The sequence below is a fragment of the Mustela lutreola genome, chromosome 12 (assembly GCF_030435805.1).
Source record: "Mustela lutreola isolate mMusLut2 chromosome 12, mMusLut2.pri, whole genome shotgun sequence".
NCBI lineage: Eukaryota > Metazoa > Chordata > Mammalia > Carnivora > Mustelidae > Mustela > Mustela lutreola.
The window spans coordinates 19,908,661-19,927,422 of record NC_081301.1 but is presented as its reverse complement, the minus strand read 5'-3'; the positions used below and the strand labels follow the sequence as shown (position 1 = coordinate 19,927,422).

Sequence of the window (18,762 nt, the reverse complement as noted above, 5' to 3'; positions counted from 1 at the left end):
GCTCGATCCCAGCACCCTAGGATCATGACCCGAACGGAAGGCAGAGGCTCAATCCACTCAGCCACCCAGGCGCCCCTCGTCAGTATTTTAAAGGGATGGAAGGTAATTGCACCTTTACGTGGGCCCCCTAATGCAGGCTAAAGAAAACATTAAGCATCTGTGTTTGGGGCTGGAAGGATGCCCACTTAGTGTGACTGGTATTCCTGCTTGTCTCGGTCTGATCAGAAGCACATATGGGCAGTGCTATGCTTTTGCTAAACAAAATCAGGCAAACCACTTACTGCCTGATATAGTTTGGGAGATCCCTATCGTCAGACCAAGGGTTTGATCACAGAAGTCTGTGGTGATAAAAAGGCTGAGAGCCACTGAGCCATCCAGACTCTTAAATTTTCAGCAGATTTTCTGTTCCCAGTCTCATGTCTGCTCCTAGGAGCAGGGGCAGTATCTGTTCCAAACAAGGATTCATTAACCCCGTTTCTGTCCTCTGCTTCTGCTTACATCCGTCCCTCCTAACAGTCCTGAGAACTGGCCAGTCTTGTGGGACAAGACACTCTGGGTAGGGCATGGTCTACACTAGCTGGCCAAAAGGAATACACCCTTTTGAGAAGGAGTGTGTATGTCACTTATGACTGAAAATCATTCATCTGGTTCCTGGCCATGAAAAGAGGTGCAGGCCTCCGAGAGAGTCCCCTGTGGGGACCAGATGCCTGGGGGAGAAGACAGAGTTGACCAGTTAGCTTCACGGTAGGACAGAGAGTTCCAAAGGGCAGTAGGCATTGTCCGAGCTGAGCTGGGGACCTTGGCTGCCCCCTGACCCAAGGGCCAAGAAGGCATTTGATGTCTCCCTCTGCCCCATGTTGGCACTCCTCTACCAGGCCCAGGAAGCACCTGGCAGAGGCCCTGCAGAGCCAGTGGGGATTCAAGTCCATGGAGCTCTGCAAACAGCCTAGCAGCTGTGAACAAGGCTGGGGAAAGTCAGAGCTTTGGCCCCTCAGCCTTGCCCCTCTGGCTTCCAGTTCTCCCTGGCAGGGCCTGAGATGAAGCTTCAGGTTCTTTAATGCCGGGGAGAGCTTCCTGCCAGCTGGTTTGTGTGGCCCAGAGAAAAGCACTTCTGCTCATTGGCTTCCAGGGACCTGGGACCTCCCGGCTCTCCAAAGACTGCCAAAGGGTATTGATCCCCGGCCTTTTAGTTCAGTTAAAGTGCCAGGAGTTCTGAGCCAGAGGGGCTAGAAGATGCAAGCTCACAGGCAGCCAGAGGCCTCTCTTTTCTCCGTAGAGGCTGTGGGAAGAGGCACATCTGAAACAGGAAGCCAGGGTGCCTGCTTGTCCTGCTTGCCCTGCTGGTTTTGGATCCCAGGGGGAGCCCCAAACTCAAGTCTTCATGGGACCTTCTGACAAGTGGTGTATCTTCATTGTCTAACACGCAGGTGGCTCCTGGAAAAGAAAGTAAGGCAAGAGAGTCAGGGGTTTGAAGGGTTTTCCGTGAAATCCAGAAAGCCTCAGTTGCCTGGCTGGCCCCAGCTTTGGGTATTTCCCCGCAGTAGGTCCTGGGTGGGATTGTCCTAGGCAGTGCTCGGCCTTGGGGCCTCTGTTCTCCTGGACAGGTGTCCCTCAGTCCCTGCAAAACCAGGGGACCAATACAGCCCCCTGCTACCTTGAGGGCACTGGGGTCCCTGGGACAAAGGGCATGTTGGTCAAGGACCGTTCGCTTAGAATCTGATCCCGCGCTCCATTCATTGAAGAGTCTATGCTCTGGGGTTAGGAAGTCCTAGACTTGCATCTGGCTCTGCCGTTTCCTAACTGAGTGATCTGGGCAAGTCACATACGCTTCTCTGAAACATGGCTCAAACAGGGCCTACCTGGCAGGGTTGTCGTAATGATTAAATGAGATTCAATAAGATACCCTGACCAAAGCACTTAGCACAGAGTCTGGCACACGGTGAGTGCTCCGTAAATGGGATTATTATTATTGTCAGCTTCATAACGGGGGGAGAGCTTTTCGTATTCATTTATTCTCCATTAGAGACATCACTAATGATTTATTGACCTTTTAAAAAGAAAGCTAAGAGGAATATCTCATGTTCCTTGTAATGTACACACAGAGTTATACAAATGTGGTCAGATTACAGGCTCTGGAGGAGGCAGAAAGCAGACTTTGACTCTCCTTTCCTGAGGTCTCCTGGGGCCGCTGACTTAGCCTCTCCAAGCCCCAGTGTTCTTGTCTGAAAAATGGTTAACAGCTGTGCCTTTCCTTCCTACCTGGGTCGTCAGATCATTTAGAACTAAAAGAGAGGTTCATCAAGGCGAGTGAACAAACAGTAGCAGAAGGGGTTTTGGTTCCTACAAAGATAATACTGGTTCAAGAACGAGGAGGTAAGGCAAGACAGGGTTTTTAAGGAGGCCAGGAAGACCTGGGTTTCTGGTTGGTTTTGAGGATGTTTGAATGCAGAGGCCCAGGCCCAGTACTGCCCCATCAGGAGCCCTGTCTCTGGGTGAGTGATGTGAGGATGCCTTCAAGGCTGCTTAGTGCCTCAGCCCTGGATTCTGGTATGTGAGGGCTCAGTGTGCAGTGGCATCAGAAGCAGTGCCTTAAATCACGTGGGGATTAAGAGAGAACATTCATATCGAGCCCTCAGGCAGGCAGTGGGGTCCCTGATTTGGATAGATGTATGCAGATGGGAGTTCAGCTTCCCTGGAGGGAGTTGGTTCTGTGCATTCTCTCTTTACCAGACCAGCCTCCAAAGCACCTAGAGAGAAGCCTGGGGAACAAGGAGCCCCTCAGATGTTTGCCCATCTAGGACAGCCAACCCCTGACCCTTGGCCAGGTCTGGGTTTAGGTCTTTGGTAGCTCAGAAGGCTTCTGGATTCCCTAGCCTTAGGAGGCTTTCTGCTTCAAGCTCTCAGGACCAGAGATTCAGCCTCAAACTCTTCTGCTGAATCAGGTCATATGGTCATCATCCCAGGCAGAGGGAAGTATGATTTTCTAAAAAGAGATTATCCACAGGGTAGGGAAGAGGAAGTGGTTCTTGTGGGTGTCAGTAAAATGGACAGAATCACAGCCTCTACCTGGCAAGGTTGTTGGAAGAAGGGCTGAGACCCCACTGGTGACGCACTTAGTGCTGTGAGGGGTATGGCATGTCGGGGGATGTCTCAAGATGGGGACCCTGGCAGCCCTGTCACTGTGAGGGGAGGCTCTCCTTCTGTCTCGTAGGAAGGGGCCACTGTCCTTGAACACAGAGCAGTGTGGAATAATACGAAACGGTTCCAGCGAGCTCTGTAGCTGCTCTGAGAGCCGCTGCTGGCATTGCTCTTTAAAGGCCTTCATGCTCGGGTTGCTTAGGGCCCAGTCTGCAAGGAGGATCATTCCTGCCAGCCCTCAGCATCCCAGCAGCCTCTGAGGGGGCCTCCTGGGTTTGGGGGAATCAAATCTCAACGGGTGTTTCTGCAAGGCTCTGAGCCTTCCTTCTGCTGCTCACTGGCATTAAGAGGTGGAGGAGGCCCTCAGCCACTCCGAGCCTTGGTTTTCCTCTTCCTTGGATTGGGAGTAACCATCTAAGCCCTCTCTAGCTCTTCATGGGATTGTCAAGGTCAAAACGAGAGCATGGATGGGTGGGAAAATTCTCTTTAAAATGAGTTAGATAAAATGAATTGTTATTAAGGCAGAATTCCTGCTTTGGCACAGAAAGGGAAGAGGAGGTCTGGCTCTGGGAGATTAAGGGATTTGCTGAAGCCGAAAGAGCTAGGTAAAGGCAGGGCCAGCTTTGTGGAGAAATGGCCTTTCTAAGCTGGAAAGGACCAGGGTCCTTGCCTCTCTCCTCACCTGGCAGGGGACCATGATGAGATGGAACACAAGGCCCTCGGGTCAGCTCCCGCCCTAGCTGGCTTCCCTCCGGGGAATCTTGGGGTCTTTTTTGCTGGGCTTGTCCTTCCCCTGTAGTGGGCTGGGGGTTCGGAGAAGTAGAGGAATCTGTTGTTAAGTGGGAGGATTTCCTCCCCATATCCGCCCAGTTCCCTGAAGCTAAGGAGAGGCGATTTCTTCCCTCCGATGCATTTAGGAAGATCTGCTTCTGAGCACTTTGGGGCAGGAGAAGAGTGGCTGGTGCTCTGGGAACACTTAGCATGGGAGCCAGCCCCGCCCCAAGAGTGGCATCCCTGAGGGTTGGCGGGGTAGTGGCAGAATTGAGACTGTTGCAGTTGGTAGTTGATGTTGCTGGTAACCCTCTCAGCTCAGAGCTCTCACATGTGCTGTTCCTTCTGCCTGGAACAGTTTCTCCCAAGCGCTTGCCTTGCTGGCCTTTAGTATTCCAGCCTTCACCTAAGAGCTGCCCCTGTAGAGAGGCCTTCTCTGACCACCAGGCTCAAGCAGCACCTCTCCCTTTGGGCCTTTTCCCAATTAGTAATGATATTATTTCATTGTTTATGGGTTTATTGTCTCTGCCCCAATCTGAGTGCCAGAGCTCAGTCTCTCTTATTTGCTTCTTCATATCCAGGACCTAGTAGAGTCCCTGACATGCAGCAGGCACTCAATAAATATTTATTAAATGAGCAAAGTGTGGCATGATAACAACGGTAGCTGCTGTCTGTTGAGGCCTCTGATTGTTCTCCTGACTTACCTGCTCACGAGCTCTGAGAGGGGGTGATGTCGTTACCACAGGCCTTCCCACTTGACAGCCTTTCCTGAGGTCCACAGGTAGGAAGTGGCAAAGCTGGAATTCAAGCCAGGCCTGTCCAACTGCAAAATGAGGAAGGACTGCATAGAAACACTGTCTTTTTCTCAGTTCCAAGCCATCCAGCTCCTGCTCTCAGCTCCCTGGCTGAGCTCATGTAATCACAGCCCTGTGAGGTTATAATCAAATTCCAGTGGAGTCGGAAAGAGCCTGCAGTCCCCTGACCAGAGTGTTCTAGAGTGCATGATAGCCCTGGGCCTGCTCGGCTGCCTCCAAACCCACCCCCACCCTGCCCCCCCAACATGTTCCAGCTCCCCAGGGCCACCTCCCTGGGTCTCGGCAGCACCCTGATGCTTGTGCCAAAGCTGGCCTGGCTTTGACCTCATCCCGGAAGTCTCTCCAGGAGCCAGAGCTTACTGAGGCCATTACTTGCCAAGGACTGTGCTGGGTCCAGATGGAAAAGGCCTTCCTGGAAGGATTTTCTAGTCTAGTTGGGGGGATGAGATGGCACTTGACAAGGTTAGATGGCAAAGTGGGATGGGAATGACAGCAGTGGCCGTGCTGGTGTCTGTCCTTGCACTTGGCTGGGTTGAAAGACCCCAGGTCGGGTCGGACCCAGCTCCTATGCCAGGCACTGGTGTGGCCACGTGACTATGCCTGCCAAAGACTTCCTGAAGGGACCTGAGTTTCTGTTTGAGTTCTGTTGTTATATCTGTCCAACTGCCCATCTAACCTGGGCTTTGTGATCAGATCCTGTGCCACGGTCGGGGGGAGGGGGGCTTTGTGAGCGGGAGGTGGGGTCCTGACTCCACAGGGCATCAGAGGGCTGGAGACCTTGGCCCTCTGGGTCCCCCATGTGTTCCCCCAGCTGCCGCCTTGTGCTGCCTGTCCCCGGGGGTGACCTCACCATTTCTGTCCTGTGGCTCTCCACAGGCCTCCACTGTGTTGGGAACTAACGCCTCCCCCCACACACAACCCGCGGGCGCACACCGCGCGCTCGCCAGCTGGCCCCCGATCCAGCTTCCCTGCTCCTCGGGCTGCCTCGATGTCACTGGGGATTAGTGTGCATTTGTGGCTTTTAGCTGGCCCTCCCCTCCCTGCTGCAGCCTCACCCTCTGGAATCCGGGGACGGGCTTGGGCCTGGGAGCCCCCGAACCAGGGAGCAGCCCTGACCATCCTCTCCTCTGTTTGCCCTGACGTCAGAAGGCAGAGTGCTTATTCACTTTGGAAGCGCACTCACAGGAGCAGAAGAAGAGAGTGTGCTGGTGCCTGTCGGAGAACATCGCTAAGCAGCAACAGCTCATGGCTTCACCCCCGGAGCGCAAGGTAAGGGCCTTGCTGGTGGCCGTGGCCCTGGCTGCCTGGCCTCCCCTCCCTAGCCCGGACCCTCAAGCCTCTGCATTGAGCCTGGGACCAGCTCCAGCTTAGGACTTGGACTTGAGCAACAAGCTCTTGGCAGGGAGGCCGGTGCTTGAATTTCTCTCCCTCTTGGCATGTCACGGGGTCCACTGAGTGGGTTCCGCTTGGCTCAGGTAGAACAACGGCGCCTAAGGGAGCATGGCCATCGCTTCTCGGCTCCATTAGATGGTTTGCCTCCGGCCAGGTTGAATTGGGGTTGGCCTTCTGCTGCCGCCTGGCAGGGAGGCCTCCTCTGCCACAGGGTAGGTCGTGCCTAGGGGTAGCGCACTGAATGTTTGATGCTGGCCAAGGGCTAGTATCATTGGGAGGCGATGTCCACAGTGGAAGCTGTTCTGGTTTGATGCAGGCCCTGGCCAAGTGGAGCCGAGTAGAGTTGGCTGGGGATGAGGGGCCCGCCAGCTGGAGCATCGGGGAAGATTAGAGCCTCCCTGCTGGGGCTGACTAGAGATGGGTGCCCCAAAGCCGGTCCAGTGCCTGTGGAGGGGATGGGAGCCAGGTCATGGCCTTCCTCTTTGTCAGCCGGAGGCCAGCCACCGGGCACAGATGTATTTCCCCTTTGTGAATCACGCAGGTGACTTCTCTCTACTGAAAGTGTTGGCCATTTGGGGGTTTGGTGTGGTTGGCTGCGGAAGGATCTGAGTGGGTGGTCCGCTGGCTCGGGGCGAGAGGATGAGCCAGTAAAGCTGGCGGCTGGGTCTTCTTCCCCATGCGTTTGGCGGGCTCACGGTGGGGGCTGCCGGGACGGGCCTGCTGTGGACAGGGGGCTTCTGGGCAGCCGCGCCTGGTGTGGCGGCAGATAGCAGCCCTGCGGCTATTCCCTCATGAAGGGAGTAACAGTCTGAGAATTTGGTCATCTCAGACTTAGAAGTTATTTTGTTTTATACCAGCCAGAGACAAGAGTAACTTGATGAAGGGGGACAGTGGAAAGAGCATGGACTTCGACTCACGCTCTGCCACTGGCTGACAAGTCACTTGACCTTGGGCAAGTCTCGCTACTGCTCAACGCTTTGGTGTCCCCATCTGGGAACAACAGTTCCTCCTTCAAAGGGTTGCTGGGAGAGGGAAATGAGATGGTACAGATGCAGTTCCTGGCACAGTGCCTGGCACGCAGTGGACGCTTGCTCAAGCACAGCGGTGGGGACTGCACTGCCGTGCTCCCCACCCCAGCCAGCTCCTTGTTGCTACTCTCCCATTGTCAGGCTCTTCTGCTGATCCGAGACCTGTCGATGACGCTGTAGGCTGCCTGGTATCCTTGATCCCGGCTTGGTCATGGTCAGAAACCAGGCCATTCTCTGCTCTGGGGCAGTCCCTGGGATGATTCATGGTTGAACTCATGCCTCCCTCCCCCAGCTTTCTTATATTTTGGGTTTAGCTCCTTCTGGTGGGTGACGGGGAAGAATTCTTTCTGCCTCAACTTCAGTGTTTGCAGACAGTGTGTTGACAACTGTCTTCTTGGTGCCTGGGGTGGTCTCTCCATCTCCGGTTGGGAGGGCAGTGTGAGTGGCTGAAGGTAGTCCGAGTTTCCGAGACAGGCTCTGGGCCCTGCCGGCTGTGGATTTGGCTGGTGGACACTGGAAGGACCCCAGAGTTTAGGGCCCAGCTTTTGGGCCATGCCAAGACCTATGGGTGCCCTGGGCTGGCAACAGTTAGAAAACTTTTCAAATCAAAACTCTTTAAATGTGTGTTTACTGGAGCAGCTGTGTGTTGGGGGGAGAAGGGTAAAGAAAGAGCACTGGGACAACCTCAGAACTGCCCCCTTGCCTGAGAACTAAACCCTGCAGTAGCCCTGCACAACCCATGCCCATCATCCTAAGAAGGGAGTTATGGAAGCACCTTCTGTTAGGCAGGAAGCCCCCTTGGGGTCTCAGGCCCAACCTCCCCCACCACACACACTTGAAGAGTCTTAGCAACTTACTCCTTCTGGTCCATTACAAAAAGCTCCCCGAGAAAAATTCTGGTAAATATGATTTTCTCCAGGCCAATGGAGTTCCAGGAGCACTCTACCAACCTTAACAACTTGGCCTGGTGGCCATCCAGCCGGCCCACTGGTCAACCACCTGCACTCAGGTCCACCAGGTCCTGGCAGCCTCAGAGGTGACCAGGAACATCTTTGCCAAGGGCTAGGCTACAGCCTTTCTGCTAAGGTTGCTGACCTCCAGGGAGAGAGAAGAGGGAAGGCCAGGCAGAGCTTAGGCCCCAGCTTCTTGCTTTTCAGGCAGAAAGAGTCCTGCTTGATTAATTTGTCCTGAGTAGCATGCCTTTATTTATTTATTTATTTTAAATGCCTTTTCTTTACTCTTTCTGAGAATGCTCCGCCTTCCGCCTTCCTCAGCAAAAGGGCAGCCTTTGCCCAGGCTGCTCCCTGCCCCACCCCAGATGCCTCTCTGCGGAGAGAAGGGTTTGCAGGGGGTACTCCCTGGAGTCCCATGCTGCCCCTTCTCCACCCTGTTCAACTGTGTTTGCTGATCCCTTGGAAGGGGGGGACTCTTCATACACCTCGAGGAACATGAAGTTCTTCCCAAGCTTGTAAACCGTAAATGGGATGTCCTGAACATGAAATGCTTGTTGGGAAAGGCAGAGGGCGGTGGAAGAAGATGGATTCCAAGAACAACAGAGAGACCGATGGGCCACCACCTGTGTGTGACCTCTGCAGCAGTTTCCTCAGTGGTCCTCCTCTTGCATTGGTCAGGTGGCTCTTTCTAGCTCTTTGAACTTTGGGATGGTCTTGAAAGCTTCCCAGGGAAGATTATCATGGAGGGCCTGGGAGTATGCAGTCTCCATGAGGGAACCCTGCCCTATAGATTTCCATAGGACTGGATTGCCCATGAACTCTAATGCCTGTAGGGGCTGGGTCTGTTGGGGCAGTCACAGGCTTTCTGTGCTGTCCCTAGAGCACCTGTGGGTTGCAGCTGGGGTTGGGGCCCTCCACTGGGGCAGTGTGGACACAACGAGGCAGGCAGTGTCCAGCCTGTACCCCTTCTCTGGGGGCTCTTATGCCTTTCTCCAGCTCCCTTGGAGCTGCCTGCGGTTAGGGAAGAGGCTGCCCTGGGTCACCCATGTGAGCTCTCCTTCTCTCTGTACAATTAAGACCCAGCTTCCTTCTGCTCCCCACACCTTCTTTCTCATCAGAACTCTCCCTCCTTACTTCAGTATGGATTCCTAGAGGGAGCCTGCCTTTCTTCTGCCTTGGATAACTTTCACTAGACTGCCCCCCATGGGGAGGGAAGCTGGGATGCTTCTAATTTAGAATAACTCACAGGTAGTCCTGCCTGGGGCCAACAGGGGCAAATAGGTGCATCTTTCTTTGGTTATTCAATCAAACACACAAAACAGATGACTCCTCGGTGTCAGACACTGGGTTAGGTCCTTTGGGGTCCCAGAGATGGATGGGACCTGTCCTATGGAACTTTCCTTTCACTGGGCAGAGGTGATTAGGAATGGCAAGCCACAGTTTAAAGGTGAGCCTGTTGGGGTCCTGAGAGCCATCTGGAGGGGTCCAGGCCGCACATTCAGCGTTCACTTTGGGAACCTCCTCTGAGCCCCCGCCACACACACAGCACAGGCCTGGGTCAGGGGAAGCCTCTGAGGAGAGCAGGCTGCTGATGGCCATCAGGTAGGAGAGGGGTGCAGGGCAGCAGGAACAGCTCCGTTCTCGGGGTGCACCCCGGACTCCACGGTGGGAATGCACAGATGGATCCGCCACGCTCTTGCCTTGCAAGATCGCAGTCCAGGGGCAGAGACAGATATGCCAACAGACTGCTCAGAAATAATCCTGCAAGTGATATGGGAGGCATAAACAGACCACCCTATGAGCTCAGGAGAGGCACCGAGCCTCGCTGAGACTCAGTGTTTTCGTCAGGAAAGTGGACGGATTGACAGGGTTCTCAGGACGATTAAGCTCGAGTCATGTGCACACAAGAAGAGCTCTGTGAACTAGCCGCTCTTGTTCTCACTTGAAAGCTATGTTTATATAGGAAGATTCGTCTAGTGGCCTTGCTTATTGAAGCTGAACGCTGCTGCTCTGAGCACATGGGATGCGTGCTCCAGGTCACTGCCTGCTAACCAGCTGCTGTATTTTGGGGCCCAGGCAGGGAAACTGAGGCCTCCCGAGTCTCCTCTGGCTCTGAGCCTTCTCCCAGATGGGACGCCTTGTCATCTCCACTGGTCAGCTAGAGCGGGACCAGGGAGATGCCAGGGTCTGTCCAAGCACCTTAGGAAGGAACAGGGGCAGGTCTTGGAGACAGGCAGCCCTGGCCTGAGTAGGCAGCGAGCTAATTCCAGTTCTGTCTGGTTCCACAGAAACTCCACCCCTATGGCTCCCTCCAGCAGGAGATGGGGGCGGCCAACTCAACCAATGCTACCCAGGATAGAAGCTTTACCTCATCAGGACAGACTCTGATTGGCTGAGCAAACCCAAGGGCGGGACTCTGCTTCTGGCAACTTAACCCTTTCTTGGGCATCCCCTACCACACAGTAACCTCACCTCAACTGGACCCAAAACGGAGGACCAAGATGGTGGGCCTAGGGTCATCTGAAGGGAGTGGCCCCACGGGTGTGTGTGTGGACTGGCTTCAGAAGGACCACAGTGGTGTGAGAGGCTCTGTGGGCACATGCCGACTGGCATCAGAAAGTCCCAGAGGGAGAGGACTCCCAACTTTTTCTCTACGACGAGAAAGGAGAAGAAAGAGCATCTGGGCTTCCCGTGGTGCTGGTGCCTCCTTTGGGGGCAAAGGAGAGGTTGGCGGAGGTCAGCCCTGCTGGAGAGCAATGTCATCAGCCTCCGCTGCCAGAAGACGTCTTGACGCAATCACTTCTTCATCTGTTCTCATTCATTCACTCCTTCATCCGGCAGATATTTGGGGGCCATCTACTTTATGCCAGGCTCTAGGCTAGGACCTGGGGATTCTGTGGAGAAGGAGGTGGATATGGTCTCTGCTCTTATCAAGATACCAGTCCTAGAAGGGGAGTGAGCGTTAAATAGATACACACACACACACACACACACACACGCACGCACACACATGCGTGCACAAGATGACAAACTGATCATCCATGAAGAAAAGGATTCCCTTAAGAGAGAATATTATTTAGATTGCTATGGGGGGTGGGGTCAGTGGGTAGGGATAATAACTTTTAAGTTGAGACCTGCAGGCCAGAAAGGAGTTAGCCAGTCAAGGATTTTGGAAGCAGTGTTCCAGGCAAATGGAACAGCCTGGGGACAGTACCTGAGACGGGAAAGACCTTGGCCTGCTGGGGCCAGCAAAGGCTAGTGTGGCGGGAGCTGCGTGACGAGGCAGACCAGGAGGGTGGGTGGGACCAGGTCACGCAGGGCCATGGTGGTTAATGTTTTGCTGATGTCACTCTACATACAGGGGGAAGCCACTGAAGGCTTTCAAGAGAGGGACAGGCTCAGGTAGAAGAGCCTGAGAGCAGAGAGCCCAAGGAGGCACCCAGGTGGTGTAAAGGGATCAGTTAAGGGGTCCGTTCAGTCTTCTGGGTGAAGAGCTGTGGTGGCGTGTCCTGGATAGTCTGGGGAGGTAGATATGTGACTTTCCAGACCTTGGGATACAGTGGAGGCTCTGGGCCGCGAGGAGAGAATTCCCTGGCCCCCATCCGCCTTTGTTCTCCTCTACTTTGTCTTGTTCTCTCAGTGATGCAAGTGAGCCCTGGAGCCTTCCTCACAGAGCCTCCTTCTGGCTGGGCCTGGGTGGGCAAAGTGCTGAGTTCTAGCAATGGCTGTGGAAGGTGGGAACAGCTGGGGCTTCGCCTGGCCCAGGTGGGAAGGTTCACAGCCCCCAGGCCTCAGTAGAGATTGCCCATCCTGTGCTGAATGGTCCAACAGGAAGTTGGGACACAGTCCTCTAGAAACAGATTTGGTTTGCTTTCTGCAGAGCTCCCAAGGTTCAGGGACTGGGGCTAGGTGTGGCTCAGCTAAAGGAAGACCAGTTGGGGGTGAGTGATTAGAGCTCAGCCTGGTCACGGCCTGGAGCTCAGGCTTGTACAGCTCTCCTACCCTTCTCTAACTGCCAAGACCTAGAGGGAGGGAAGTCAGAGGTCACAGGTCTGAGTAATACAGGTCGGACACAAAAGGTATATGTAGGACCACAATCACTTGCATAGAAAAACGGGATCAAAGAAGCTGGAGAGATGGCTCAGGCCAGAGAAGCCCCTGGACCTTGGATGGTCTCTGCGTCATGTTCTGTAAGAGCTCAGTGTCTTTAGAGAGGGCTCTTGTGCCTGGTGAGGTTGTTTAGCTGCCGTGGCCACTTGAACTCTACGAAGGATGGTCCAGAAGGGAATGCTATGTCCCTCACCTCCCATGTAGGCAAGATCAGACACTTCTTGAAGAGGGGATGGCATGTATCTGCCAGTGACCGTGCCGATGTCCCAGCCCAGCAGGGGAACAGGCTGGGCCTCGCGGCCTGGCAATACCCGTGTCTAGGGGCCTAGACTCCGCCTGCAGGGTTCATTCTGAGAGGCTGAGCAGCTGCCTCAGCAGAGACAGCAAGCTGCACTTGGATTTCATTTGATTCCCTTATAAAATAACATTAAGGGGAATGCGAGGCCCGGGAGGATCGCCTGTCTGGAAAGGCAGCAAGCTCGACTCCCCAGGACCTGGTGACCAACCTCCGCCCCACCCCCCGACTGTTGCCGAGGACAGGAGCTCTGGCCACCGGGAAATGGAGAATCAGAACATAACACGGAGCCCTGGGGACAGGGCTTTCCTCCCAGCTTGTCCCCAACAACCTGCTGACTTGACTGGTGCTCCCGTTGGGGTCCTAGGCCCAGCCAGCCGCTGGGGGAGCAAACATCAGCTCCTGGAGGGCCTGGGCCCGTCCATCTGGGGACCGTGGGGAGCCACAGCACCACTGAGGCTCTGCCTCTCAGATGGATGAAACAATGCCCTGGGCTCCACGGGCTCGAGAAGATGAGATAGGACGGAGCAGCTGCCGCTCTTCAGTGTCCTTGGCCGTCCCAGCCTGGGATGATGGACATGCCATGGAAATGGCATCTGAGAGTCATAATCACGGGAAACACGGCTGGGCCCTGCCCTCCACATAAATCATGCTAAGAAGCCTACACAATGGTCTCTTTCCTGATGGTCCAATTGTCTTCGTTTGGTGTCTGGGGCCTGGGAGCCGGGAGGATGGGAGCAAACCATTTATTGTTAAAAAGGCCATCTGTGCGATTTGAATACAAAGTGATCCTTTAAGTTCTCCTCACACCCTTGGATCCCGTGTTTTCTGAGTTCTCAGGCGCTGGGTCTTTTGAAACTCTGTCTCTCCTGGAAGGAGCCATGCCGGGTCTCTGCTGGCCTGGCCTTTTGACCCTTTGGGAGCTGGGACCTGTTGGAAATAAGGACATTTCTTTATGTATGTCTTGTCTGTTTATTTTTTTTATCTTTTATTTAAACATTTTTCATCCACCAAAGCCCGCCTTTCTCACACAGCCCCAGGTGGGGTTTGCAGAGTGAGGGTGGAGGCCATCTCTGGGAGGGTTCCTCACAGGGACAGCGGGGCCTTCCAGGGTGGCAGCCAGGGTCCCCAGGCATTATCTCCCCAGACCACCAGCAGCCTCGCTGTACGGGTAAAAGGGCCTGGGACTCAGAGACGTTAAATGATTTATCCCAGATCACACAGCTGGCAAGACAAGCCAGGGCCTTTCCATCTGACCCACTGCTCATCCCAGATGCAGAGGCTTGCTCTTTGCGGGCGGAAGCAGGGAAATCAATCATCTACTTCCGGGAGAGGCAGGAGGATGATATCGTGCATGTGAAAGCCGTGGCCCTTTCAGCTCTAGAGGAGATGCCTTAGGATAAATGAATCTTCTTCTCCGCACAGTGGAGACTAAGCTCCCAGAGTTCACGTGTCCAAGGGGTAGCCCAGAAAAGCGCAAGAGCTTCACACCAGATTTGATATGACGGACAAGGGAGAGTTCCTGAAGGCAGGCTGTGAGGGGGCGCTGGAATGGTCACTGAACGGCCCTTTCCCTTTCGACTCTGGCATTCTAGAGGATCAGCCGACACAGTACTGGGTACCCAGCAGCAATGGAACTGAGGCCAAAGGCAGAAGGGGATAGCTACAGGTTTAGGACCTGAGTCCTGGAAATAGGCCTTTGGCCCGAGCCCCATCAAGGGCAGGGAGAGAGTCGGCTCTGCACTCTGGGCCCAGATTTTGCTAATTGACTAGTTCTAAATCTCAACCCCAAGTGACTGGGAATCAGCTGGACTGGATTTCAGACATTCCCCTGAGGAAGCAGGCTCTTTTCCCCTAAATGGCTCAAGTGTTTTCCAGTCTCTGCAGCCTTCTCCTCTCCCCTGCTTGCTGCCCATCTGGCTCTGGACAGACTGCCAGCTTCGCCATCTTGCCCTTCTCCTCTGCCACGGTGGTCTTCTTGCTTTACCCCCCCCTTTTTTTTTAAAGATTTTATTTATTTATTTGACAGACAGAAATCACAAGTAGGCAGAGAGGCAGGCACAGAGAGAGGGGGAGGCAGGCTCCCTACTGAGCAGAGAGCCCGATGTGGGGCTCGATCCCAGGACCTGAGCCGAAGGCAGAGGCTTAAACCCACTGAGCCACCGAGGTGCCCCCTTGTTTTAGCTCTTAAGGAAGACAGCACAACCTGACTCTCCATACTGTCTTGACCTTATCTTCCCTCAAGCCTTTCTCTGAACAGGGCCACCATCCTGCCCTTGTTCCCAGATCCTTGGCTTAAGGGCAGAATGATAACATGGGGTGGTCGGGTGAGTATGTACACTATGACCTGTGTTGTCTCTTTAATCTGGCCCTCATGAGGTTCACTATCCCTGTTACACATCTACTCTCCTTACACCCAGCTGGTAGAGAAAGACGCTGAGTCTCAGAGAAGTTAAGAAACTTGCCCAAGGTCACATAGTGGGGGTGGCGAGGATTGGACTGTGGTGGCCCAGTGTCAGGGCTCTTGGATTGCTCTGCATTACTGCTTTCCAGCCATCACAGACCAGCCAAGCTGCTTCAGACCGTGAGGGAGGCTGTTGTTAGAATAAAGGCCAGGTCTCTGCTCGGCTCTCACTGGGTACCCTCTACTCTCATTGTGTGCCGCCAGTCTGACCGCCCTGGATTATTTCAACCCTTCTCCGAACTCTGTGCATTCGTATTTCAGCCATTCCACCTATGGCTGCCTGCGCCTCTTTGCGGCCCCTGCAGTCCTCAACCTTTAGGGCTCAGCCCCTCTCCAGAGACACCATTCTCAGACGTGCATCAAAAGTGCATCAGAAGTCGTTGCTTCCTTCTCTGTGGCCCCATGGCATTCACCCTTAACAGTGCGTTAGGCAGATATGTCTCTTCTGCAAGACTGTGAGCTCCTTGGCAGCCAGTATCCGTCCTATCTTGTCTAATTCTTTTTCTGTTACTGCCCTATTCTTGATACGCACTCAGGAGATGTTGTAGAATTGAATTGGGTCCTATGGTTTGAGACTCTCATGTTCTAGAATTTAAATAAGGAAACTGAGTCTCAAACCAGGTAAGTGACCTGGCCATAGTCATGGGCAAGTAAGTGGTCAAGCCAAAGCTCCTGACTATCTTGGCTGAGAACTTTCTCTGTTGTGCCTCCATCTGGTGAGAGCAGAGCCTGGATCCCCACGTGTTTTACTAAACAATCTGGCCAAGTTCATTTCAGGGTCATGGATACTACAATAGTCTATGCTGACTCCTTGCATCCTCAGAGACAAAGGAGAACTGACCAGAGCTGCTCCCATGGTTCTCTTCCCCAGATTTGTGGGGCTCCCCTCTCACTGAAACTCTTGCCCTCAGAGAAAACCTGAATAGGATTCTGAAGATCTTAGTTCAAATCCTGATGTTGCCGGTAACTCACTATGGACTTTGGGCAAATTACTCTCTCTCTCTGATTATCTGCTTCTTTACCAAGAAAAGTGAGACAGTTGAATCTAGATGAGCTCCAGGAGTCATCTTCAAAGTCTCAGAACTCTTAGTAGCAGGTTAAAGGGAGAAAGAAAACAGACAATTTGGTCTTCACATTGGAACAAGAGTGTATGCATGGTGGGTATATGCAAATGTGTGGCTAATATTCAATATTGGTTAATATTCACATTATTGTGTGGTTAATATTCATCATGTACTCACGATATACTTACAGATCTCATACTGGAAGGGATCCCTATCATAGGTACACAAATTATGAACATACTCCTGCCTCCTCTCACACAAAGATGCCTCCTTCCAGACTGGCCCCCAAGAAGCCAGTACAAAGAGCTTCTAACCCCAAATCCTCACCTCTTCCTTTTTCCTTTCTACTCACAGACTCTTGTTTGAACTTCACATATATGTGTTCTTTAACCTTTCCCATGACTAGGTCTATGACCTATGCTGACTTTCAAGTGGAATTTGTGGTAATCAATACTCAGTACCTTTCGTTTCTCGTGTGGTCAGAAATCTCCTTCAGACTCTTCCCCAGAAGTCACCCCTGACATTTTTCATTGCCTTTAAAGTATATCTTCTTTCACTCAAACACTATTCCAGGTAAATTTCCCTGTCTTTCAAATGGGAATGACTTTCTCTGATAGCTTTCGGCTGTTGCTCCTCATGGAAGAACATTAAGGGTTAATTAAGTAGGCTAGCCCAAGAAGCTGACCACTATTTAAAACAGAGTTTTCAGTGGGAGAGTGCATTCTGAGACCTGTCATCAACTCTCAGATAGACCTTGGGAACACAACTCAATACATACCCAAGAATCAATGAGTACAGTGTTTATTTTATGAATGACTGGAGTTTTGATGGAACCACTGAACCTTTGAATGGGGAACTGAAAATTCTCCCTCCTCCCACCCAAGATGGGTTGATGAACAAGCTGATTTATAGAAACCAAGACCAAGAGAGGGGCAAGAACCTGGCCAAGGGCCAAGCAGTTGGTGTTAGAACTGAAACTAGGCCCCAAAATAAGCTTCCAGTCCAGTGTCCCTCTTCTGTGACTTTTGAAGAGTCGGCTAGGTTGGGGGCAGGGGAGGGCACAGATGTCCTAGAGACACCCTCTTGTCTGACTCAGCTGTGTTGTCATTAGAAAAAGTCAGTCACCACTTTGGGCTGTAATGGAAATATTGAGAAACGGCCTGGCTAATGGTGTGGGGAGAGGTTGTCTAGTCGGCTGGCTGGTCTATAAATTCCTGGTGTGTTCCTGCTGGAGCATAATGAATGGGGCTGCTGTTCCACCTGGGGCTCTGAGCGTGGCAGGACTGGTGGAGATGCTCCCTGTGCTCTGTTCTAATAATAGTGGTGGGAATGCAGCTGAGGGGAAGAGGAGGGGGGGATCCTTTGGGAGCTGGGTGGGGCGCCTCCCCCCCTTCCTCTTCCTGCCAGGCTCTATGTGAGGAAGGGCCGTAGGTTCGGAGAATTTAGGTCTGGGAGGGTCCTAGAGCCATCATCCTTCACACCCTGTTCGCACACAGAAGAGGAGGCCCCGCGGGAATGGACTGGCCAGCAGTGGCTGGGCCTAGGAAGAAGGTCTCCCCTGGCAGGCTCTTTTGCCCCTGCTGTTTCAGCAGGGAAGCTGCAGGCTTTGGGAGGCTTTCTCTCACTGCCTCTGGGTGTGCACAGAGCCTGGGAACTCCTGGGGCCGGATGTGGTTGGGCTTCCTGAGAGTCGCCCAGCAGGCGAGGAGTACAGGCCAGTTTGCCCAGAGCCATGACCTCTGCCAGTGAGCCTTCTAACGCCACGCCTTCCCTTTGCTGGTGTCCCCACCCTTGCTAACTTGTTCTTCTGTCGCCTCCTGGACGGTCTGCGGGGACGGCAGACAAGGGCCTACAGGACAGAGGGCCCACTAGCTCAGGACCTTTCTCTGCCCTTCCTCAGGAACAAGGACACCTAGCTAAGGTAGAGGCAGGGGCCTGGGCCCAAACTCAGTTTTGCTTCTCAGTAGCTGTGCAATTAGTGGTAGGTGTCATCTTTGTGTCTACCTGTATGTCTACCACCTACCTAATGTTAGGTGTCATCTGTGTGTCTACCTAGTGGTAGGTAGCATCAGTCAAATGAGATGAGGACCCCTATCTCGCTGGATTCTTGGGAGCACTTGAGGGGATGGGCTGTGTGAAGTCCTGGCATGCAGAAGGTACTTAGTCAGTCATGGTAGCTGTCCTGCACACAGACTTGACTTTCTGAACCCCTCTCCTTGGGGCTTCTACCAATGGAGGCATGGCAGGTGTTGGTTTGTTTCTTAAAGGCAGTTGACTTCTGTCGTGTTGTTACAAAAGCGATTCGTGTTTATTATGATGAAAACATTTAATACAGTTGAAGCAGAAGAAGGAAATGAAGTTCACTTTTAATCCCAACACCCAGAGACAAACATTGTTAACATTTTGGGGTGTATCCTGTGAGGCATTTTTTTATACACATGAGTATCTACTTTGCAAATTGGGGTTACTGGTGCACACAACTTTCTAACTTGTTTCTTTTCTATTCAGCAATGTGTGGTGTATCCATATTTCCATATCAATAAATATTCTTCTACAGCATCATTTTTAGCATTTGGGGAGTATTTCATTGTGTTTATCTAAATGATCTCCAGTAGTTCAACATGTAATTTGTTTCCAATTTTTCTTTTCTTTTCTTTTTTTTTAAAGATTTATTTATTTGAGGGGCGCTTGGGTGGCTCAGTGGGTTTAAGCCTCTGCCTACAGCTCAGGTCA

General features: G+C 52.9%; 1 protein-coding gene across 6 annotated transcripts in view; it reads left to right on the top strand.

Moving 5' to 3' along the window:
- Positions 1-18,762, top strand: part of RGS3 (regulator of G protein signaling 3) — a 119,912-nt gene that overhangs the window by 59,956 nt on the left and 41,194 nt on the right. For 4 of the 6 annotated variants that reach the window (XM_059142767.1, XM_059142768.1, XM_059142769.1 and 1 more), the window contains one exon: positions 5,871-5,993. In XM_059142767.1, coding sequence (XP_058998750.1) covers positions 5,871-5,993 — 123 coding nt within the window. Of the gene's footprint in view, positions 1-5,870; positions 5,994-10,385; positions 13,463-18,762 lie in introns of those variants that run through there. The other 2 variants (XM_059142771.1, XM_059142774.1) reach the window with 2 other exon arrangements.